The following is a 25,542-nucleotide window of genomic DNA, read 5'->3' on the forward strand; positions in this document are numbered from 1 at the left end:
CCTGAAATAGGGTGATAACACCCTAGGTGCTCACCAGACACCAGGCCAGCTTTCTACAACCAGAATTTGTCCGTAATCTCCCATATGGGGAAGAGGTAATTGAACCATCTGTGTCGCCACTAGTTCCAGTAAAGCTTATTGAGGCTTGCACTATTGATTGGGAATTGGCGCAGGCATCTGCGCTGTATCGTAACCATGTAGGGTGGGATAAAGATTCTCCCTAATATATCATGCCAAATGGGTCCCAACCACAACCTTAACCCCAATATCCAATCAAACATGAAGCTAAAGCACCCGTGAGAGAAATTCTCAGGCAGTTAGAATTCCAAGACGTAATTGAACCCTGTGCTCACCAATGAACAACCCGTTGTTCTCTGTAGCTAAACCGGACCATTCATATAGAATAGTCTTAGACTACAGGGTTAAATAGTCATACAAGCACATTTACTATTCAAAATGCACACAGTACTGCACTTATTGGCAATATAGTGCGCAAAAAATAGAAAACATCCTTAGATATTTTCAACGGTTTCTTCCGCCAAAATGTAGCGCCTGAAAAGAGGGATTTAACACTTTAATCTTGCAAAAAAGTTTTGCAGACTCCCACTGGGGTATGGAAACAGTCCAGGATTGTTTTCAGCTAGTTTTACTTCAATTCTACACAACATTGACCCTGAGGCATTGTCCTACATAGATGATAGCTACCTTACGGATGATGATCTCATTCAACATATAAGAAGGGTGGGATGCATTGTTGTGGGATTTGCCGAATTAGGCTACAAATTTAATTGAAAGAAAATTAAAAATAGCCTTCCTTAGTGTCATTTTTTTGGGATACGAATTGCCAGACGAAGGCAAGAGCTTAGCGCCCCAATTTCTAGAAAAGTGCACACAATTGCAAACACCATGAAAAAACTCCAGTCATTGTTGGGCTTTTTAAACTTTGGCAGAACTTACATTTCAGAATATGCACAACGCCTTAAACCATGATATGATCTAATATGTCCCGCGTTTTCAAGTAAATATTTGTAGGAGGCTGGCCTGGTTTGTAGAGGGTACTTGCACCTTATACCAGGTCCAGTTATCTCTTATTAGTGAAGTAGTAGTGTTCTAGCACCTTAGGCAGATAGAGGTAGCTATAGCAGAGCAGCTTAGGTTGAACTAGGAGAAATGGAAAGCTCATGAAATACCACATATAATTACACAGTACTTATGCACAAATAAGACAATTTTCTGTGCTACCAAAAATAAAGGTATTTATTTGGGTGACACAGTACCAAAATTATCTTAGAGACAATACTCCTTTTGGAGGTAAGTATTATACACAATATATACACTAGACACCAAAGTTAGATAAGTAAATAGTCATAGAACAATGCAAACAATAGGAAATGCTATAGATTGCAATGGGAGAAAATAGGTCTAGGGCAGGGTTCTGCAAAGTCGGTCCTGGAGAGCGGGGTCCATGCCAGATTTTTAGCATATCCATATTTAGAAACCAGATGTTTCAGAATTCTACATTTTTCTAAATGTGGATATGCTAAAAATCTAGCATGGACCCGGCTCTCCAGGACTGACTTTGCAGAACCCTGGACTCTTGGGGCAACACTAACCATATACTAAGAAAGTGGAATGCGAATCACAAATTTCCCCTAGACAAGTGTAGTGTGTGCAGAATCGCTGGGAGAGTAAGAATACAGTTAAGGTAAGTAAATTACCCCACCCCAGAGCCCACAAAAGCAGGAGTAAAGTACTGCAAGTTTCCTTAGGACACAGTACACCTTGTGATTGTGATTTTGCATTCACCAACCAAGTCTGCAAACCACTACCGCTGGATTTTTGGACCTGAAGACCTGCAAAAGAAGGGGACCAAGTCCAGAAGTCAAAAGAAGTTCCAGGAAGGACAGGAGCCTCTACCAACCCAGAAGAGGGTGCAAAAGAAGAGTCCCCGGTTAGTCGAAGACTACAGGAATGCACCCCAGGAAGATGCCAGCGGGTTCCTGTCTGATGCAAAGGATGTCCCACAACGTGAAGATGGATGCAGACGTGATTTCATGTTGTAAGTCGCCAACAAGCCTTGGTTATGAAAAAAGTGTGTTTTGCGTCAAAATGGCACTGGCTGGATCCAGGAGGGACCTGGGGGCCTCAACTCTGTGTGAGGAGGAAGAGGGGGCTCTCGGCACTTTAGAGAGCCCTCAGGATGCCAGGCAGCACCCACGAGAGTCCCAGACACTGGGACAAATAAGGTGCAAAACTCAGTTGGTGCAGCACAACAAAGGAAGGTCCCATGCCGCCGAAGAACAACTCAGCGAGTTGAGCGTTACAGGATGGAGTGCTGGGGACCTGGGCCAGGCTGTGCCCGAAGGAATTTTGCAAATAGTGCACAAAGGCCTCAGGAGGTGAAGAAGACGCAGTACACAGGAGTACAGTCTCTCTCAGGGAAGTCATAGTGTCAGCAGGGCCACAGGACAGTCTCTGTCAGTGGGGTCCAACCTCTGTGTCCTTAGGAGCATGCTCGTCGCTGTGAGAGGAGTCCAAGGGTACCCGTCATCGTCTTACAAGGTGCCTGCCGGAGCAGGGGAGTGACTCCGTCACCCCACGGGAGATTCCTCTGGTCCTTTTGGTGCAGGATAAAGACGGCGACTCCCCAGAGCGTGCACACCGTAGAAACTGTTGCAGGTGCTAGCTGGAGCTGAAGTTGCAGATGAAAAGTATCCCTTGTGGATACTTTGTTGCTGTTACAGCAGTTCCTGGAGCAGGCTGTGGTTGATCGGAGGTCAGAGGATGGTGAAGTAGTTGCAGAGGATTCCTGAAGGAAATTTATGAGCAGAATCTGAAGATAACCCACAGAAGAGACCCTAAATAGCCCTGAGAGGGGGATTGGCTACCTTATCAGGTATGGACCTATCAGGAGGGGTCTCTGACGTCACCTGCTGGCACTGGCCACTCCAAGCCCTCCAGAGTGCCCGACACCTTGCAAAGCAAGATGGCTGAAGTCTGGAACACACTGGAGGAGCTCTGGGCACCACCCCTGGGGTGGTGATGGACAGGGGAGTGGTCACTCCCCTTTCCTTTGTCCAGTTTTGCGCGAGAACCAGTGTAAACTGAGTTATGCAAGGAGGGCACCATCTGTGCCCTTCAAAGCATTTCCAGACACTGGGGGAGGCTACCCCTTCTCAGCCTGTAACACCTATTTCCAAAGGGAGAGGGTGTAACGCCCTGCTGTCAGAGGAAATGCTTTGTTCTGCCTTCCTGGGACTGGCCTGCCCAGACCCCAGGAGGGCAGAACCCTGTCTGTGAGGTGGCAGCAGCTGTAGCTGCAGTGCAAGCCTCAGAGAGCTAGTTTGGCAGTACTGGGGGTCCATGGTGGAGCCCCCAAGATGCATGGAATTGGCTCCCCAATACCAGATTTGGAATGGGGGGGGGGGGAGGGACAATTCCATGATCTTAGACATGTCACATGGTCATATTCTGAGTTACCATTGTGAAGCTACATATAGGTATTGACCTATATGTAGTGCACGTGTGTAATGCCGTCCCCGCACTCGCAAAGTCTTGGGAAATAGCTCTGAACTAGGTGGGGGACACCTTTGCTAGTGCAAAGGTGCCCTCACACTTAGTAACTTGGCACCTAACCTTCAGCAAGTGAAGGTTGCACATATAGGTGACTTATAAGTTACTTAAGTGCAGTGAAAATGGCTGTGAAATAGTGTGTGCACTATTTCACGCAGGCTGCAGTGGCAGTCCTATGTAAGGGTTTGTCTGAGCTCCCTATGGGTGGCAAAAGAAATGCTGCAGCCCATATGGATCTCCTGGAACCCCAATGACCTAGGTACCATATACTAGGACTTATATGAGGGGGTCCAGTGTGCCAGTTGAAATTGGTAAATGAAGTCACTAGCCTACAGTGACAAATTTTAAAAGCAGAGAGAGCATAAGCACTGAGGATCTGATTAGCAGAGCCTCAGTGGCACAGTCAAGCACTATACAGACACACACATTAGACCATAAACTATGAGCACTGGGGTCCTGACCAGCAGGATATCAGCGAGACAGGCAAAAACATACTGACATACACGTAAAATTGGGGGTAACGTGCCAAGGAAGATGCCAATATTTTCCTACACAATTGGACAGTCGAACACACACGTATTCTTAGAGCATTACAACAAGATATGCTTGCAGCTAAGCACTTACACACAAGGCACAGCAAAACAGTCATCAGAGTAATAACTGGTGCCATTGAATTCACCTCTATAACGTTCAATGAAGGTGATATTGTCCCTATTGCATACAAATCACATCTGTATTCCACAGTTGAACAACGCTTTGCTCCCACAAAAAATAATTCTGACTTCTGTTCAGGTGACTGTCATTAACGAGAGACCTCTGGCCCACGGGAAACGCATTATTGTTATATCTACGATCCTAGCCTTCGAGGCTGTCACAAAAGCCAGTGTTCCTAAAGCCAAGGCACTACATCCATGTTAAAATCAATGTGCAACGTCTCTGATGGCCACTGATGTTGATTGTAATTTAGGGTCAAAAAACAAAACTCAAACATTTCTCCAATATGAACTAGAATACCCAGTTCCAGCAAACACTTTGCCTATTGAACAATATCATACAATCATTTACACTGATGGTCCAGCGCAACCAGCAATAGGCACTAAAAATCAATACTCCGCCACCTGTGCGGTTGTGGGTGACTACATGAAGGATGGTGAATTCCATCCACAACATACCTGCGCACAGACCGTAGAAGACTACACTGCACAATTAGCAGAGCTCAAAACTCTGTTGATGGCACTGGAACACACAGACCCAGGACAATTAACATTAATCGTCTGTAATTCCTATTATTGTGCCCAGTCCTTCAATGAATACCTGCATTACTGGTGCCAGAATGGGTTCAGTGATTGAAAAGGCAACTCCATCAACCACAGATTACTGGGGATGTGGTGGGGAGAGTAGTGGATCTGAAAGAAACGCTACAAAATGTCCATGTAGTTCATACATTGGGGCATCAGTGTTTTGGAATACATGTTACAGGCAATACCTTGGCTGATGAAGCGGCCAAATCAGCAGTAGCTACGGCATCTGTTGCTGCAAAAACTTGTTCACAGACCAGGTTGGAAGATGAAACATTGGCTGCTGTGAAAGCTTTGGCTGAAAGCAAGCCCATGCCAACAGCATATCCTGCCAATTATTTCTACTGCATATCTAACCTAAATACTGCCCTAGTAACAATACCAGGGATGGGTGATCGTGTGATCCCAAACCAAGACCAAAGATCTGAGTTGATTAAAGCAGCACATGAGGGAGTTGCTTCTGCCCATGCTGGTGTGGCAGCTACTATTTCTGTACTGCAAGCATGCTACTGGTGGCCAGGTCTATACAAAAAGACTTAACAGTATGTCCTTTGCTATGCCATTGGTCAGCAAATAAAAGGGGCCACCATCAAATTCCCACCGCAGAACCCCTTCTTAATTTCCAACAAACCTCTACAATGTGTGTACCTGGACCATTGTGGTCCCATGACACCTGATGGTGCATACAAATACATCTTAGCTGCTGTCGGCTCATGCTCCAGATTTCTATGGGTATGGCCACAACGCTTAGCTGACGCTCAAACTGTTATTATAGAATTGCAAGCCTTTATCGGCACATATGCAGTTGTGGCTTTCTACTTGGATTGGTACCCTGCTTTCGCCTCAAGGGCATTCAAGGACACCATGGCTTTGTTAGGGATCCAACTGCACTGTTAGCCTCCGTATCATCCAGAGGGAAATAGTGTTGTGGAGCGAAGCAACCGAGACTTAAGGATTGCTTTAACAGCAGGGTTATTGGGCACTGGTCGTAGTTGGCTAAATTACCTGTATGGAGTCCAGAGAGCACTTAATAGTCCCCCCTGAAGATCCCTGGGAGGGCGTTCCCATACGAAGTCCTGTTTGTAGCACAAATGTATATTCCAGATCTTGATGTTCCTGGTAAGGAGGTGGCAGATACACCTTTTGACATAAATGAATGTGTCACTGTTTTGCAGTACTTATAACAGTTCTGTGACGACCATGCATCTCCCAGTGCCGCCTCCTTGGGAATAAGGGATGCACCAATAACCCCTGCCGGCTGGATTCTAAAAGTTGGGTATCTAGTGCGTGAAAAGATTGCTGTGAAAAAGGAGTTTGGTCTTTGTAGGAAGTTGGCTCTGTATGTGCTATTTCAAAGTAAGGAATAGCATGCACAGAGTCCAAGGGTTCCCCTTAGAGGTAAGATAGTGGCAAAAAGAGATAATACTAATGCTCTATTTTGTGGTAGTGTGGTCGAGCAGTAGGCTTATCAAAGGAGTAGTGTTAAGCATTTGTTGTACATACACACAGGCAATAAATGAGAAACACACACTCGGAGACAAATCCAGCCAATAGGTTTTGTTATAGAAAAATATCTTTTCTTAGTTTATTTTAAGAACCACAGGTTCAAATTCTACATGTAATATCTCATTTGAAAGGTATTGCAGGTAAGTACTTTAGGAACTTTGAATCATTACATTAGCATGTATACTTTTCACATAAAACACAATAAGCTGTTTTAAAAGTGGACACAGTGCAATTTTCACAGTTCCTGGGGGAGGTAAGTTTTTGTTAGTTTTGTCAGGTAAGTAAATCACTTACAAGTCTCAGGTTTGGGTCCAAGGTAGCCCACCGTTGGGGGTTCAGAGCAACCCCAAAGTTACCACACCAGCAGCTCAGGGCCGGTCAGGTGCAGAGGTCAAAGAGGTGCCCAAAACGCATAGGCTTCAATGGAGAGAAGGGGGTGCCCCGGTTCCGGTCTGCCAGCAGGTAAGTACCCGCGTCTTCGGAGGGCAGACCAGGGGGGTTTTGTAGGGCACCGGGGGGGACACAAGTCCGCACAAAAAGTACACCCTCAGCAGCGCGGGGGCGGCCGGGTGCAGTGTGCAAACACGCGTCGGGTTTTCAATGAGAGACCAAGGGATCTCTTCAGCGGTGCAGGCGGGCAAGGGGGGGGGGCTCCTCGGGGTAGCCACCACCTGGGCAAGGGAGAGGGCCTCCTGGGGGTCACTCCTGCACAGGAGTTCCGTTCCTTTAGGTGCTGGGGGCTGCGGGTGCAGGGTCTTTTCCAGCCGTCGGGAAATGGAGTTCAGGAAGTCGCGGTCAGGGGGAGCCTCGGGATTCCCTCTGCAGGCATCGCTGTGGGGGCTCAGGGGGACAGCTTTGGTTACTCACGGTCTCGGAGTCGCCGGAGGGTCCTCCCTGAGGTGTTGGTTCTCCACCAGTCGAGTCGGGGTCGCCGGGTGCAGTGTTGCAAGTCTCATGCTTCTTGCGGGGAGTTGCAGGGGTCTTTAAGTCTGCTACTTGAAACTAAGTTGCAGTTCTTTTGGAGCAGTGCCGCTGTCCTCAGGAGTTTCTTGTCTTTCGTGAAGCAGGGCAGTCCTCAGAGGATTCAGAGGTCGCTGGTCCCTTGGAAAGCGTCGCTGGAGCAGGTTTCTTTGGAAGGCAGGAGACAGGCCGGTAAGACTGGGGCCAAAGCAGTTGGTGTCTTCTGTCCTTCCTCTGCAGGGGTTTTTCAGCTCGGCAGTCTTCTTCTTCTTGTAGTTTCAGGAATCTAAATTCTTAGGTTCAGGGGAGCCCTTAAATACTAAATTTAAGGGCGTGTTTAGGTCTGGGGGGTTAGTAGCCAATGGCTACTAGCCCTGAGGATGGGTACACCCTTTTTGTGCCTCCTCCCAAGGGGAGGGGGTCACATCCCTAATCCTATTGGGGAATCCTCCATCTGCAAGATGGAGGATTTCTAAAAGAGTCACTTCAGCTCAGGACACCTTAGGGGCTGTCCTGACTGGCCAGTGACTCCTCCTTGTTATTCTCATTATTTTCTCCGGCCTTGCCGCCAAAAGTGGGGGCCGTGGCCGGAGGGGGCGGGCAACTCCACTAGCTGGAGTGTCCTGCGGTGCTGGCACAAAGGGGTGAGCCTTTGAGGCTCACCGCCAGGTGTGACAGCTCCTGCCTGGGGGAGGTGTTAGCATCTCCACCCAGTGCAGGCTTTGTTACTGGCCTCAGAGTGACAAAGGCACTCTCCCCATGGGGCCAGCAACATGTCTCGGTTGTGGCAGGCTGCTGGAACTAGTCAGCCTACACAGATAGTCGGTTAAGGTTTCAGGGGGCACCTCTAAGGTGCCCTCTGGGGTGTATTTTACAATAAAATGTACACTGGCATCAGTGTGCATTTATTGTGCTGAGAAGTTTGATACCAAACTTCCCAGTTTTCAGTGTAGCCATTATGGTGCGGTGGAGTCCGTGTTTGACAGACTCCCAGACCATATACTCTTATGGCTACCCTGCACTTCCAATGTCTAAGGTTTGGCTTAGACACTGTAGGAGCACAGTACTCATGTACTGGTGCCCTCACCTATGGTATAGTGCACCCTGCCTTAGGGCTGTAAGGCCTACTAGAGGGGTGACTTATCTATACTGCATAGGCAGTGTGAGGTTGGCATGGCACCCTGAGGGGAGTGCCATGTCGACTTACTCGTTTTGTTCTCATCAGCACACACAAGCTGACAAGCAGTGTGTCTGTGCTGAGTGAGGGGTCCCCAGGGTGGCATAAGATATGCTGCAGCCCTTAGAGACCTTCCCTGGCATCAGGGCCCTTGGTACCAGGGGTACCAGTTACAAGGGACTTACCTGGAAGCCAGGGTGTGCCAATTGTGGAATCAAAAGTACAGGTTACGGAAAGAACACTGGTGCTGGGGCCTGGTTAGCAGGCCTCAACACACTTTCAATTCAAAACATAGAATCAGCAAAGGCAAAAAGTCAGGGGGTAACCATGCCAAGGAGGCATTTCCTTACACAACCCCCCCCCCCCCCCCACCCCCCCAAACGAAAGAGGATGAGACTAACCTTTCCCAAGAGAGTCTTCATTTTCTAAGTGGAAGAACCTGGAAAGGCCATCTGCATTGGCATGGGCAGTCCCAGGTCTGTGTTCCACTATAAAGTCCATTCCCTGTAGGGAGATGGACCACCTCAACAGTTTTGGATTTTCACCTTTCATTTGCATCAGCCATCTGATAGGTCTGTGGTCAGTTTGAACTACAAAGTGAGTACCAAAGAGGTATGGTCTCAGCTTCTTCAGGGACCAAACCACAGCAAAGGCATCCCTCTCAATGGCACTCCAACGCTGCTCCCTGGGGAGTAACCTCCTGCTAATGAAAGCAACAGGCTGGTCAAGGCCATCATCATTTGTTTGGGACAAAACTGCCCCTATCCCATGTTCAGAGGCATCTGTCTGCACAATGAACTGCTTAGAATAATCTGGAGCTTTTAGAACTGGTGCTGAGCACATAGCTTGTTTCAGGGTGTCAAAGGCCTGTTGGCATTCTACAGTCCAGTTTACTTTCTTGGGCATTTTGTTGGAGGTGAGTTCTGTGAGGGCTGTCACAATGGATCCATATCCCTTCACAAACCTCCTATAGTACCCAGTCAAGCCAAGGAATGCCCTGACTTGAGTCTGGGTTTTTGGAGCTGCCCAGTCCAGAATAGTCTGGATCTTAGGCTGGAGTGGCTGAACTTGGCCTCCACCTACAAGGTGTCCCAAGTAAACCACAGTTCCCTGCCCTATCTGGCATTTGGATGCCTTGATAGAGAGGCCTGCAGATTGCAGAGCCTTCAAAACCTTCTTCAGGTGGACCAGGTGATCCTGCCAGTTGGAGCTAAAGACAGCAATATCGTCAAGATAAGCTGCACTGAAGGACTCCAAGCCAGCAAGGACTTGATTCACCAACCTTTGGAAGGTGGCAGGGGCATTCTTTAAACCAAAGGGCATAACAGTAAACTGATAATGCCCATCAGGTGTGGAGAATGCTGTTTTCTCTTTTGCTCCAGGTGCCATTTTGATTTGCCAGTACCCTGCTGTTAAGTCAAAGGTACTTAAGAATTTGGCAGCACCTAATTTGTCAATCAGGTCGTCAGATCTAGGAATGGGATGGGCATCTGTCTTGGTGACAGAATTAAGACCTCTGTAGTCCACACAAAACCTCATCTCTCTCTTTCCTTCTTTGGTGTGAGGTTTGGGGACTAAGACCCCTGGGCTAGCCCAGGGGCTGTCAGAGTGCTCAATTACTCCCAATTCCAGCATCTTGTGGACTTCCACCTTGATGCTTTCCTTAACTTGATCAGACTGTCTGAAGATTTTGTTTTTGACAGGCATGCTGTCTCCTGTGTCCACATCATGGGTACACAGGTGTGTCTGACCAGTGGTTAGGCAAAAGAGCTCAGCAAACTGTTGTAGGACCTTCCTACAGTCAGCTTGCTGTTGGCCAGAGAGGGTGTCTGAATAGATCACTCCATCCACTGAGCCATCTTTAGGGTCTGATGAGAGGAGATCAGGGAGAGGCTCACTCTCAGCTTCCTGGTCCTCATCTGTTACCATCAACAGATTCACATCAGCCCTGTCATGGAAGAGTTTTAGGCGGTTTACATGGATCACCCTCTTGGGGCTCCTGCTTGTGCCTAGGTCCACCAGGTAGGTGACCTGACTCTTCTTTTCCAGGATTGGGTAAGGGCCACTCCATCTGTCCTGAAGTGCCCTGGGAGCCACAGGCTCCAAAACCCATACTTTCTGCCCTGGTTGAAATTCAACCAGTGCAGCCTTTTGGTCATACCAACACTTCTGGAGCTGTTGCCTGGCCTCAAGGTTTTTGCTTGCCTTTTCCATGTACTCTGCCATCCTTGAGCGAAGGCCAAGTACATAGTCCACTATGTCTTGTTTAGGCTCATAAAGAGGTCTCTCCCAGCCTTCTTTCACAAGAGCTAGTGGTCCCCTTACAGGGTGGCCAAACAGAAGTTCAAAGGGTGAGAACCCTACTCCCTTCTGACGCACCTCTCTGTAATTGAAAAGCAGACATGGCAGGAGGACATCCCATCTCCTTTTGAGTTTTTCTGGGAGCCCCATGAACATGCCCTTTAATGTCTTGTTGAATCTCTCAACAAGGCCATTAGTTTGTGGATGATATGGTGTAGTGAATTTATAAGTCACTCCACACTCATTCCACATGTGTTTTAGGCATGCTGACATGAAGTTGGTACCTCTGTCAGACACCACCTCCTTAGGGAAGCCCACTCTGGTAAATATACCAATGAGGGCCTTGGCTACTGCAGGGGCAGTAGTCGACCTAAGGGGAATAGCTTCAGGATACCTAGTAGCATGATCCACTACTACTAGGATGTACATATTTCCTGAGGCTGTGAGAGGTTCAAGTGGACCCACTATGTCCACACCCACTCTTTCAAAGGGGACCCCCACCACTGGAAGTGGAATGAGGGGGGCCTTTGGATGTCCACCTGTCTTACCACTGGCTTGACAGGTGGGACAGGAGGTGCAAAACTCCTTAACCTTCTGGGATATGTTGGGCCAGTAGAAGTGGTTGACTAACCTCTCCCACGTCTTGGTTTGTCCCAAATGCCCAGCAAGGGGAATATCATGGGCTAAGGTCAGAATAAACTCTCTGAACCCCTGAGGCACTACCGTTCTCCTAGTGGCACCAGGTTTGGGATCTCTTGCCTCAGTGTACAGGAGTCCATCTTCCCAATAGACCCTATGTGTTCCATTTTTCTTGCCTTTGGACTCTTCAGCAGCTTGCTGCCTAAGGCCTTCAAGAGAGGGACAGGTTTCTTGTCCCTTACACAACTCTTCCCTTGAGGGTCCCCCTGGGCCCAAGAGCTCAACCTGATAAGGTTCCAGCTCCATAGGCTCAGTTCCCTCAGAGGGCAGAACTTCTTCCTGAGAAGAGAGGCTCTCTTTTTCTTGTTGTGTTGCAGCTGGTTTCCCAGCTGACTTTCCTTTTCTCTTGGTAGGCTGGGCCTTTCTTCCAGACTCCAGCTCTACTTTTTTACCCTGTGCCTTGCACTGTGCCCTTGTCTTGACACACACCAGTTCAGGGATACCCAGCATGGCTGCATGGGTTTTCAGTTCTACCTCAGCCCATGCTGAGGACTCCAGGTCATTTCCAAGCAAACAGTCTACTGGGATATTTGAGGAGACCACCACCTGTTTCAGGCCATTGACCCCTCCCCACTCTAAAGTTACCATAGCCATGGGATGTACTTTAGTCTGATTGTCAGCGTTGGTGACTGGATAAGTTTGTCCAGCCAGGTATTGGCCAGGGGAAACCAGATTCTCTGTCACCATAGTGACACTGGCACCTGTATCCCTCAGGCCCTCTACACTTGTCCCATTAATTAAGAGCTGCTGCCTGTATTTTTGCATGTTAGGGGGCCAGGCAGCCAGTGTGGCTAAATCCACCCCACCCTCAGAGACTAATGTAGCTTCAGTGTGACACCTGATTTGCTCTGAGCACACTGTTGATCCCACTTGGAGACTGGCCATCCCAGTTTTAGCTGGAGTGGAGTTAGAAGTGGTATCTTTCTTGGGACAGGCCTTGTCTCCAGTTTGGTGTCCAGGCTGACTACAGCTACGACACCAGGCCTTTTTGGGATCAAAGTTTTTACCCTTGTACCCAGAATTGTTTTGTGAAGAGGCTCTGGGCCCACCCTCCTGTGCAGGTTTTTGGGGGCCTGTAGAAGACGCTTTACTATTTTTGTTTTTGGCTGTGTCACCACCTTTCCCCTGGGGAGGTTTTGTGACCCCTTTCTTTTGGTCACCCCCTGTGGAAGTTTTGGACACCCTAGTCTTGACCCAATGGTCCACCTTCTTTCCCAATTCTTGGGGAGAAATTGGTCCTAGGTCTACCAGATGCTGATGCAGTTTGTCATTGAAACAATTACTTAACAGGTGTTCTTTCACAAATAAATTGTACAGCCCATCATAATTACTTACACCACTCCCTTGAATCCAACCATCTAGTGTTTTTACTGAGTAGTCTACAAAGTCAACCCAGGTCTGGCTCGAGGATTTTTGAGCCCCCCTGAATCTAATCCTATACTCCTCAGTGGAGAATCCAAAGCCCTCAATCAGGGTACCCTTCATGAGGTCATAAGATTCTGCATCTTTTCCAGAGAGTGTGAGGAGTCTATCCCTACACTTTCCTGTGAACATTTCCCAAAGGAGAGCACCCCAGTGAGATTTGTTCACTTTTCTGGTTACACAAGCCCTCTCAAAAGCTGTGAACCATTTGGTGATGTCATCACCATCTTCATATTTAGTTACAATCCCTTTAGGGATTTTCAACATGTCAGGAGAATCTCTGACCCTATTTATGTTGCTGCCACCATTGATGGGTCCTAGGCCCATCTCTTGTCTTTCCCTTTCTATGGCTAGGATCTGTCTTTCGAAAGCCAATCTTTTGGCCATCCTGGATAACTGGATGTCCTCTTCACTGGAGTTATCCTCAGTGATTTCAGAGAGGTTGGTCCCTCCTGTGAGGGAACCAGCATCTCTGACTATGATTTGTGGAGTCGGGGCTTGAGAGGCCCTGTCTTCCCTAGATAGGACTGGTAGGGGGGAATCACCCTCCAAGTCACTATCATCATCCTCTGTGTTGCCATCCTCAGAGGGGTTGGCCTTTTCAAACTCTGCCAACAGCTCCTGGAGCTGTAGTTTGGAAGTTCTGGGGCCCATTACTATTTTCTTTAGTGTACAGAGTGACCTTAGCTCCCTCATCTTAAGATGGAGGTAAGGTGTGGTGTCGAGTTCCACCACATTCATCTCTGCACTAGACATTATGCTTCTAAAAGTTGGAATCCTTTTTAAGAATCTAAAACTAGTTCTAGGTTCTAATTCAAACTTTTACCAAACTTTTAAACTCTAAAAGAAATGCTAAACAGGATCTGACACAAGGCCCTAGCAGGTCTTTTAAGAATTTAGAAAAATTTCAAATTGCAAAAATCAATTTCTAATGACAATTTTTGGAATTTGTCGTGTGATCAGGTATTGGCTGAGTAGTCCAGCAAATGCAAAGTCTTGTACCCCACCGCTGATCCACCAATGTAGGAAGTTGGCTCTGTATGTGCTATTTCAAAGTAAGGAATAGCATGAACAGAGTCCAAGGGTTCCCCTTAGAGGTAAGATAGTGGCAAAAAGAGATAATACTAATGCTCTATTTTGTGGTAGTGTGGTCGAGCAGTAGGCTTATCAAAGGAGTAGTGTTAAGCATTTGTTGTACATACACACAGGCAATAAATGAGGAACACACACTCGGAGACAAATCCAGCCAATAGGTTTTGTTATAGAAAAATATCTTTTCTTAGTTTATTTTAAGAACCACAGGTTCAAATTCTACATGTAATATCTCATTTGAAAGGTATTGCAGGTAAGTACTTTAGGAACTTTGAATCATTACATTAGCATGTATACTTTTCACATAAAACACAATAAGCTGTTTTAAAAGTGGACACAGTGCAATTTTCACAGTTCCTGGGGGAGGTAAGTTTTTGTTAGTTTTGTCAGGTAAGTAAATCACTTACAAGTCTCAGGTTTGGGTCCAAGGTAGCCCACCGTTGGGGGTTCAGAGCAACCCCAAAGTTACCACACCAGCAGCTCAGGGCCGGTCAGGTGCAGAGGTCAAATAGGTGCCCAAAACGCATAGGCTTCAATGGAGAGAAGGGGGTGCCCCGGTTCCGGTCTGCCAGCAGGTAAGTACCCGCGTCTTCGGAGGGCAGACCAGGGGGGTTTTGTAGGGCACCGGGGGGGACACAAGTCAGCACAAAAAGTACACCCTCAGCAGCGCGGGGGCGGCCGGGTGCAGTGTGCAAACACGCGTCGGGTTTTCAATGGTTTTCAATGAGAGACCAAGGGATCTCTTCAGCGGTGCAGGCAGGCAAGGGGGGGGGGCTCCTCGGGGTAGCCACCACCTGGGCAAGGGAGAGGGCCTCCTGGGGGTCACTCCTGCACAGGAGTTCCGTTCCTTTAGGTGCTGGGGGCTGCGGGTGCAGGGTCTTTTCCAGCCGTCGGGAAATGGAGTTCAGGCAGTCGCGGTCAGGGGGAGCCTCGGGATTCCCTCTGCAGGTGTCGCTGTGGGGGCTCAGGGGGGACAGCTTTGGTTACTCACGGTCTCGGAGTCGCCGGAGGGTCCTCCCTGAGGTGTTGGTTCTCCACCAGTCGAGTCGGGGTAGCCGGGTGCAGTGTTGCAAGTCTCACGCTTCTTGCGGGGAGTTGCAGGGGTCTTTAAGTCTGCTTCTTGAAACTAAGTTGCAGTTCTTTTGGAGCAGTGCCGCTGTCCTCGGGAGTTTCTTGTCTTTCGTGAAGCAGGGCAGTCCTCAGAGGATTCAGAGGTCGCTGGTCCCTTGGAAAGCATCGCTGGAGCAGGTTTCTTTGGAAGGCAGAAGACAGGCCGGTAGGACTGGGGCCAAAGCAGTTGGTGTCTTCTGTCCTTCCTCTGCAGGGGTTTTTCAGCTCGGCAGTCTTCTTCTTCTTGTAGTTTCAGGAATCTAAATTCTTAGGTTCAGGGGAGCCCTTAAATACTAAATTTAAGGGCGTGTTTAGGTCTGGGGGGTTAGTAGCCAATGGCTACTAGCCCTGAGGGTGGGTACACCCTCTTTGTGCCTCCTCCCAAGGGGAGGGGGGTCACATCCCTAATCCTATTGGGGAATCCTCCATCTGCAAGATGGAGGATTTCGAAAAGTTAGTCACTTCAGCTCAGGACACCTTAGGGGCTGTCCTGACTGGCCAGTGACTCCTCCTTGTTATTCTCATTATTTTCTCCGGCCTTGCCGCCAAAAGTGGGGGCCGTGGCCGGAGGGGGCGGGCAACTCCACTAGCTGGAGTGTCCTGCGGTGCTGGCACAAAGGGGTGAGCCTTTGAGGCTCACCGCCAGGTGTGACAGCTCCTGCCTGGGGGAGGTGTTAGCATCTCCACCCAGTGCAGGCTTTGTTACTGGCCTCAGAGTGACAAAGGCACTCTCCCCATGGGGCCAGCAACATGTCTCGGTTGTGGCAGGCTGCTGGAACTAGTCAGCCTACACAGATAGTCGGTTAAGGTTTCAGGGGGCACCTCTAAGGTGCCCTCTGGGGTGTATTTTACAATAAAATGTACACTGGCATCAGTGTGCATTTATTGTGCTGAGAAGTTTGATACCAAACTTCCCAGTTTTCAGTGTAGCCATTATGGTGCGGTGGAGTCCGTGTTTGACAGACTCCCAGACCATATACTCTTATGGCTACCCTGCACTTCCAATGTCTAAGGTTTGGCTTAGACATTGTAGGGGCACAGTACTCATGTACTGGTGCCCTCACCTATGGTATAGTGCACCCTGCCTTAGGGCTGTAAGGCCTACTAGAGGGGTGACTTATCTATACTGCATAGGCAGTGTGAGGTTGGCATGGCACCCTGAGGGGAGTGCCATGTCGACTTACTCGTTTTGTTCTCATCAGCACACACAAGCAGTGTGTCTGTGCTGAGTGAGGGGTCCCCGGGGTGGCATAAGATATGCTGCAGCCCTTAGAGACCTTCCCTGGCACCAGGGCCCTTGGTACCAGGGGTACCAGTTACAAGGGACTTACCTGGATGCCAGGGTGTGCCAATTGTGGAATCAAAAGTACAGGTTAGGGAAAGAACACTGGTGCTGGGGCCTGGTTAGCAGGCCTCAGCACACTTTCAATTCAAAACATAGCCTCAGCAAAGGCAAAAAGTCAGGGGGTAACCATGCCAAGGAGGCATTTCCTTACAGTGTTTCTTATCATTCACCAGCTCCAGTCCTGGGACTACATGGTACCAGAACTGTTATTCTACCACCTCTGCATGGTTCTAAAGAAAACCATATTGTCTCCTTCAACAATGTCAAATTACACTATATGGCCGATCCTACACAGCACACCTAGAGGACTCCTGGGTAGTCCCCGACTCCCTCTCACTACCGGGGATGTGCAATTCCTATAGGTCGAAGCCCGGGAAATATTGTTTGGGGTCATTGGCAACAAAGTTTCAGGTTTATTTTGTCCTTGGGATAAGTAGGCCCAACCCCTTGCGGCACAAACCCTTTGACTGTCAGTTTACAGAGAAGGGAGCTGTCTACTGTTGAGGTAATGTGTGTGTTCATATGTTAATGCTGTTAGAACTTATATGTATGGTTCATTAATGAAAAGCCTTTATTTTTACGGTGAGTGCTGTAAATAAATGTTTTAAGGTCGCATTGCATTACTGACAGTAGTTCCAGTAAAAATAAAAAAAAATAAAGTTTAACAATATGAGGCAAAGTATAATGCTTCCAGAATGCTCTCTGATTAGATGCAGATGTTTGCAGAAGCTTGTAAACAAGAGTAATGATACTCTGCTTTCAAAATAAAATGTTCAGAAAAAATGCAAGTAGGAAAAAAAACATTTTGCTACCATGAAATTTGATGTACTATTTCTTTGAGGCTCATAAGGTCTGTTGTGATTTGTCCCTATTGAATATTTCAGCTATACCAATCCCTGATGGAATTGTTTTAAGTGTTGTTTTAGTACAATCTGTTGATGCATGCTAATATTTCCACAAAAATGGAAAATCAGTGTAACCATTTTCAGCAACATTACGGGAAGCATAAAAATAAACAAGCAATGGCAAAGCCAGCCAATCCGATATTTGTTGTGAGTCTTTTGGTTTTGTTTAAGTGTATCTTGTTTTGACATGGCTTTTATAACACTTTATTGTTGTGGTAGCTACCAGGCCCTCACCATTGTAACACACTGGCAAAAAGCAAAAAAAGTTTTTTGGGTCTCAAAAAGCACACACTGCCATCAGTACATAAAAAAGGCCCCACAGCCCCTGTGGTGTGGGGGAACAGCCCCAAAAGGCCCCCTCAGCACAGCACCTGCCCTGAGTGAGTCTGGGCAGGGGGCTGCAGTGTAGTTATGCCACTGATACCACAGTAGTTCCTGGCACTGAACAAAACTAATTTGTGTGCCAGTATGCTCCTTGCAATCACTTACAGTGAGAGAGAGAGAGAGAGACACAGACACAGAAGTAGACCAGGAAATCGTACTCCTAGAAAATATTTGTGAACTGTATTTTACCACAAACAAAAATGCATGTGTAAATTTGCTCATGTGTAAATCTATTTAGCGCTTACCAGTTCACTTTCCCTCCAACCACTTTTTTCCCAACCCTGGAAGAACTTCTACTTCTCCCATTGTCAGGAGTAAATTTCTATCCTTTCTCAGTGTGGGAAAAGATTAGAGAAGAGCTGGTAGAAATCCTTAAACATGCAAGTTAGTAGGTTTGCAGACACAAAGGCATTCCAGCCCTGGAACTATTGCTTACTGCTTCCTCCAGCCCCAGTATGTAGATGTGTGAAAAGGTGGCAAAATAAGGAAATTTGCTATAGAAGGGATTGAAATTGCAAGTATTCAAGCGCTACTATAGCAGTAGCCCTGGCATAATCAGAGGCTATTATCAGAGCTCTTAGATAATACGATTGTTGCCATAATTTGCCGCCGAATTACGTGGCATCAAAGGGGCAAGTAATGTTTTTTTTTTTTTACAGGACAAGTATATTTAAGAAGCAACCTGTCCCATTGACAAGTAAATATTTTATTAAAATTCCACACCCCTGCACTACAGACGAGGATGTTTCTCTACAGGTGTTGAACATCAGGGCTGACACTTCCCTGAGCTTGGGGAGGGTTGAAGATGATCTTCCATTAGTATCATTAGCTTCTGCGACAAGAAACTTCCACAGAAATGAGCAATTGTTCTCAAATTCAACTAAAACGGATGGAATCATTTATTATGAACTACAAAGAGAGACTCCTGCTAGTTCTCCTCTTACAAACACGCTTCAGGATATTTTGCTGACTTCAGCGACTCATGCACAGACTCATCTGCCTCTTCTGCAACAAGACTGTCATGAGCATGTAAGCTGATATATTGGCTCAAAGTTAACTATTTCATTCGCACCTAGTTCTATAACTATCTGTGGCTCTTATTAACTGTACCTGCCTTTCAGTCTTTGGATGGGGGTTTGTCATTGTCTTTTTCTTATTAATATAATGTCATTACCTTCCTGAACGCTCTACAATTAAACTGGTGGATGATGTCCTAAAACCACATTTTTCCTCCGATAAGGTCTGTCGTGATTTGTCCCCAGTGAACATTTCGGCTATACCAATTCTTGATGGGATTGTTTGGGATGAAGTATCTTTTGATATATATGGTCTGACACAGGTTATTCAGATTCCATATGTTTTCAAACTTTCAATGATTGATGTAATAACACCTGGAGTTGTTTCTGATGATTGGGACTCAGGTGGTTATCGTGGCCAGTGGACACACATGGTTTTCATGATTGTCTCGTGAACTCCACAGTGGGTTTTAGAACAACTAGACCAGACCCTTGCTATGTGTCATCAGAACTTTGAGGTGTAGTAGCAACATACAGCATAGGAAAATTATGTCAGCAATGGTTAAAAACTTCCACACTCGATGCTGTTAAAGAACACCTCAGTCTCCTGTCTAACAACACAGACCTGCGGGGTTCCTGCTAGGCCCCAGAAGACAACAGAAAAAGCGCTTATTTGCAATTTACAATGAAATTTGGAAACCTTCTCAACAAGAAGCCGCGGCCATGTTAAGGTAAATGGGTCAAGAAAATTTACGGAATGCATTAGCCGTTGTAGATAAGGGGATTGACACCTTGTCTGACCGCATATGCATTTTAAACAACATTGTTTCATCTGCAATAGACATTGTACAGAGTGACGTCCTTTCTACAACATGGACAGAGCCAGCATAGGTCCATTATGCAGTTGGGACGGACACTAAAAACTTTAAAATATGGTCGCATTCCATGGCAACATGTTAGTGCAAGGGACATCTTTTTGGCATCTAACTTGACGCGACAGCAACAAATAATGGCTAAGAAGGAAGCAACTTATGTTATGCTCAACATCGAAAAGTTAAGAAAGTTGCCTTTTAACTGTGGCTGAAATATCAACTGCTGAATGGTTACATGGGTTATCAATCTGCCTATTTCAATACTGCAATTCGCATATTGCTTAAAACACATTCCAGTACGAGCAGATGTGAAAGGCTGGGAGATAGTTACATTTATGAGGTGTGGGAGCTACCCTTTTCACACAAATGTCTCAATGGCATGAAAGAGGTCTTAGCGGTAGCGAATGCAAGACTTGTGCGAGCCATTCAATGGTTTGTAAGCAATTGTCCTTGCACAGGCTTGCAACGATTCAGCAGCGAATTTAGCTTGCTATCTGAAGGCAATTCCAGTCCCTTTGATTAGACCGGCATTCCAGGTGCTTTCTAATTGAAGCTATGTCCTTCTTAATAGGAAGAGCTGTTACGTAATGCGATCCGGATTTGCTTATGTAGTTTCAGTCTACCAAATTGTCACCTGTTGCGGTAACATACTTTTTCCCTCCACGCAACAGACGAAAGCAGCACACATTTGGCCTCACATTTCTACTTGAAATGTGACTTTTGACAAGTTAAGCAGACTAAAGTCCTCTGCAGAGACTCAGTCCCTTTTAAGTACAAACTTTCCAAGACACTTTGCTGAACTTGAGGGACAGATTTTTAACACATGCTCCTTTGGTTTTCCTTGGCATCGATTTGATCACATTAGCACCTCCTATATTTCCTTGTTTCAGTTGTCCCGGCTGTTATTGGAGATTTTCAAAATGACACTGACATTTAAAATTCAGCTTTATTGATGCCCTTGCTAAATTTTTTAAACTGTTAATTTCAATTTTTAATTCGCCTGCTTGAATATGTTTTGTCTTGTCTCAGTTGTCCTATGTACATATGTTTTAAAGTACTGCATTTTAGTTGCTTTTACTTTAGGGGCTAGGCTGCTTTACCTTTTCTCAACCGACACTGGGAGAGTGTAGTAAAGCCATTTTAGTGATGTTTGTGGACATGTTATTTTATCAACTGGGCTTGCTGTCTGGGCCCTTTAGCCCAGTAACTTTTCATTTTATTTTGGTTGATTCTTTTAAAAACAATCGCATTTGTGCTGATGTTTTATTTTCCTTTATTGTGCTTTCCTTTTGCTTAGGAATGCATTTCCATTTCTTAGCATGACATTCTTTCACTTTGTGCTTTCTTCAAGGCTGCAATAAAATAGAGTTGCCAGCACAAAGAGATACACCTCGTCTCTTACATTTCACAGAAACATACGTATTTTTTTACATGGGGACACTTTTCTGAGAACACTAGCTGTTTTGTTATAAAAACATCTCCCTTCTCCCGGCACTTTAGAGGGATGTTCCATTAGAGGGAGGTTCCAGCCAGATGACCACTACTGTATGCTTTCTGACTTTTCTACAGCTGCTCGCTGAGACTACCGGTTCCCTGGCCTAAATGGGGAAGGTGTCTCAGTTGCTACTGTCATACTTGGGTCTGGGGGATGATGTCTTCCCCGGGGGTCCTGACGCGCGGTTCAGGGCTTATCCCGCTGTGCTCTAACATAGAACATTAGTAGCGTAGTTAAGAATTACACATCTTGTTTAGTGACAGTATGGTGGAATGTAACGTGTCTTACGTTTCACCTTTCTTGTCACCATTCTGCTTCTAGTATGTTTTATCATCCTGATTATTGCAGTTCATGTCATTCTATCTATTCCGCAGCTGATTCAATACATTTTATTGAACCATTACCTGCTTCTGTTTGTCTTTGCATGTGTGAGACAAATTTAACTGAGAGAAAAGGATGAGATGTCATCCACCGCAATTCTCTGAGAAGTCAGTGTCACGCGCCTGGTTGCCACACATAACACCTGCTTTTCGCCATAGGTGAGGTGCTGTTAGCTGGCGATAACCTATTAGGCTGACAATTATCACATGGTGTGAAATCGAACGCAGTTCCTCACAATTCAGGCGATGCTGCCACTAAAATCCAGTAGCCTCATTGGTACAATGAGAGCAAATGCTACAAAACAAACAGCCTACTCGGGTCCATCTACTCCGACTTCCTTTATTGTGCCCAGTACCACTTTGCGGCGTGCATGCACACTATTTTTTTTTTTTTGTAACAATTGTTTTCTATTTGGAGTCAAGCTGCATAACAGTGACTGCACTGCTGTTCAACATAGCTGAAAGTAAAGGAAAAATAGCACTATTGACACAACACTGGCATGGCACTGCTATGCTGCATGTCTTAAAAACATTGACAAAGCTAATAGATCCCACATAGACCAAACCTATTGGTTTTGGAAATGCTTGTTATTTTTTCTAATCATAGTGCTGATTGTCTCATTTTATTTTATAATATGTGGATGTCTATTTTACTCTGGTTTAGCTTGAGACTCTTCTCTTTTTATTTCCAGCATCATGCTGCGATTACCTGCTGTCCGCAGGGCCTTAACAGACTTTGCCCACTCTTCAAAAGGATGTCTGTTCTCCAAAACCAACGGTAAGACTCAGCCTCTTTGCAACGTGAGAGATTTGCTAGGGCATGTTTTATGCAGAGGAGGTGGAAAACTGATTGAGTGAAGCCCATTTCATTTGCAGCGTGGCAGCACATTTTGGGAAATAGCTGCATGCATCTCATTAGATGGACAGTATCAGGATAATATGGGTAAGTTATCAGGACCATGGAAGAGATTTCAGTGTCATTATTTTCCTTACAGGAGGGTAGGAATCGTTTTTACATAAGAAACAGGCATTTCTGTGTGAACGTGGCAGAAGTGTGTTCATTCACTTTTCTTTCAAATCACTAAAATGTAGTTTAACATATTGTGCGACCTGGCACGGTTCAAATTCAGTTCCCGACTTTTGTTCCTCCTTGTTGAGGGTCTGGCAGGGCGGGAAGACCTGCAAGCAGGTGGGAATGTACTCCTCTTTATAAGTAGAGTATTTGCACTTACCTGGCTACTTAGTGCAATTAGGTGTCAAGATGCTTTAAGGGTAGGGATACAAGCCTTCACTAGTTTATGATTTTGTTCAAAGGCTGCTTACCATTGGAATTTCTTTTTTTCTTTAAAAGGTGTTTTTTATTGAGTCAAATACAAGAACATTAAGTTAACATTGCCAGAACAGAAATATGCAGTTGTGGATATATATGAATAAAGAATATTGTACTTATAAATACATATTAAACATGTAATAAATACATATTAAACATGTAAATGAATTGGTCCTATACAGCACTATAGTATCAAAGACTCCAAGTTTGAATAAAGAAAGAGAAAGGGAGCGGGAGAAGAGCTATATGGATAGAAAATGGAATCCAGTGATAGCCATGTGGAGAAAAAGGTAATAGGCAATAGTTACAGCACATGTAAGATGAAATAAGTGTATATAAAAAAACAACAGGAAATATATTGACATTTTAAAAAAGGAGAAAAATCTATTTCCTTCACAGTGCGTGAGAGATAGTTACTTAATCGTAACAATAGCTGACGTTTGAAGAAAGTTCCTGTTGAATCAAGCTTGTAGCTGTCAAGTCTATGATGATAACTTATAGAATTCCACCACTGTGTGAGAGTAATGTTCTCTGAAGATTTCCAGTTAGAAGTAATAATAGAAATTGCAATAGAAAGCGAGAGGTCCACCAATTTTCAAAAAAGCTTGAATGAACTCCAAATTTCGTGTCTGCCACCCACAAACAGTAATTCATATGAAATTGGTAAGGAGATCTGAGCTATTGCTGAAATTCGAGACCATATTGAGGACCAAAAAGTAGATAGGGATGGACCCGAAAAAAACATGTGAAAGTAAGTACCCTGCTGAGTGTGGCAGTGCCAACAATTGTCATTTTGTGTAAGTTTGAGTTTGTAAAGGCATACAGGAGTGTAGAAAAGTCTAATATAAAAAAAAATAGGGTGTGCGTGAGACATGCAGTGGACTGTATCTTATACCATATTCTATCCTATGAAAAAGTTGGCCAAACACCACCAAGATCTGATTCCCACAATGTCTCAATAGGTGATTTGAGTCTAGGTGGAACAGATGTAATTAAAATGATATTTATTTTCTGATTGAAAAAACAGATGCGTCCGGTACCTGCACACAGCCAATTTATTTTAAACAGTGCTGTTACTCTTTCGGCTGCCTTCACGAATAACATTCAAGATATTTCAAGACATCAAGTGCATTTTCTATTGGTAGAGAAACATTTTGATTACCTTTAATCTGTGCTTAAAAACAGTGATTTACAGCTGTACCCGTGTACTCATACGCTTCAATTCAGAACGATTCCCTCCTCGCTGTTTCTGTGACCTACATGGACACCGTTATTCAGTCATTCCAAGCCTTCTTGAGGGCTTCTGAAAAATCTATTTGGCAAGTCAGGCACAGAAGGTTTGTAATCTTGCAATATTTCCATTGGGCTCAAAATGCTTAGCACGTAAACTGCATCACATCTTGTGTTTGGCAACAGCAGTGGTGCACTTGTTTCCAGTGTTTAATGGAATACCATTCCGAGCATTGTACTGCCTTGCGTTGTATAGATAAAAGTACTTTGGGAATTCAAACTCTGAAACTGCTTTTCATTGCTTCAGCTTAAAAACAAAATCACAATTCTACTCTGGGTGAGCTTTTGGAAGTTATAGTATATTTGTAGGACAACCCTAGTTGAAGATGGAAATACGTCTTGAAGGTTTCAATTTCCTTTAAGGCTGGTTTCAAGAAACAAATGTAGAGCATTCTTGTACCTTACTAATGCTATACTGCTAAAGTGCAGTTTTATGGCATTATATTCCTCTCTTGGCCTTTTCTCTCAATCAGCTCTCACTAGATAATTCATTAATTTAATGTGAGAAATTCATGTAAAACCATGGCTCCCTCCAGTACCTGGTAGGCAGCCTCGCACTTTGGGAGCATGCTAATCAGTTGATGATTTTTCTCTGGTGGCTTCAACATCATCCACCATAGCCACCTTGTATTAATTGTGGGTGAAGAGTGAAAGGAGCTTTCCAGTCTGGTTGAGAATAGCTCCCCAGGATGCCAGGTAGTTGCCTAATTACAGACTCTCAGGTCAAGTACACATCATACTAGTTAGCCAGTTTCACCCAAATCATTAAAGGAGTACTACATCCTTGTCACCCACAAAACGTCCATCTGAACTGGCAAGTGACACCTGACGCAGTGTAGCTTAAGGTTTCAAGTCCTGACTCCCTGCTATGAACCACACAGACAAAACATTTTGCCCACTCCTCATTTACACGAGTTAGCGTCTAATGTTCGACTACACACTCCATGCCTCCACCATTTGTAATATCTCCATGATGCTATCTGGCACCCTGCACTACCACCGACTCAGGTGTGGTTTGGGAATAAAATCTCTCAGTGGAGAAACTTTGCTGCATGAATTACAAGGACATGACGTTTCTGTGCAAAACTCCAAATAGCCAAATAATTGGCCAACACTGCGTTGGATAAATACCCAATAACGTAACTTAATGGCTCTTACATTAGCTGGTAATTGGTGAAGGAGCCCTGAATCCCTGACCTTGTGGTACTAGTTAAAGAGCACGCTATCCAAGTTATAACCAGGCCCATTAGAGTTAAACAGCAGTGAAGGATCTATTATGCGGCAAGGAAAGGCAAATTATTATGTGATATCATGCGCCACATTCTGTGTCATAATCTTGTCTTCTGTCATCTTACACATGGATAGAGAAGGGATCTAAACTGTACAG

The 25,542-nt window shown here is 45.5% G+C and overlaps 1 protein-coding gene across 3 annotated transcripts in view; it reads left to right on the forward strand.

Moving 5' to 3' along the window:
• NDUFS1 (NADH:ubiquinone oxidoreductase core subunit S1) overlaps positions 1–25,542 on the forward strand; it is a 490,208-nt gene that overhangs the window by 50,328 nt on the left and 414,338 nt on the right. For 2 of the 3 annotated variants that reach the window (XM_069225983.1, XM_069225981.1), the window contains exon 2: positions 22,228–22,313. In XM_069225983.1, the coding sequence (XP_069082084.1) occupies positions 22,232–22,313 (82 nt within the window). In that variant the 5' untranslated portion in view covers positions 22,228–22,231. Of the gene's footprint in view, positions 1–18,431; positions 18,802–22,227; positions 22,314–25,542 lie in introns of all 3 variants that reach the window. The other variant, XM_069225982.1, reaches the window with a different exon arrangement.

Source organism: Pleurodeles waltl, chromosome 3_1 (genome assembly GCF_031143425.1).
Source record: "Pleurodeles waltl isolate 20211129_DDA chromosome 3_1, aPleWal1.hap1.20221129, whole genome shotgun sequence".
NCBI classification, from domain to species: domain Eukaryota; kingdom Metazoa; phylum Chordata; class Amphibia; order Caudata; family Salamandridae; genus Pleurodeles; species Pleurodeles waltl.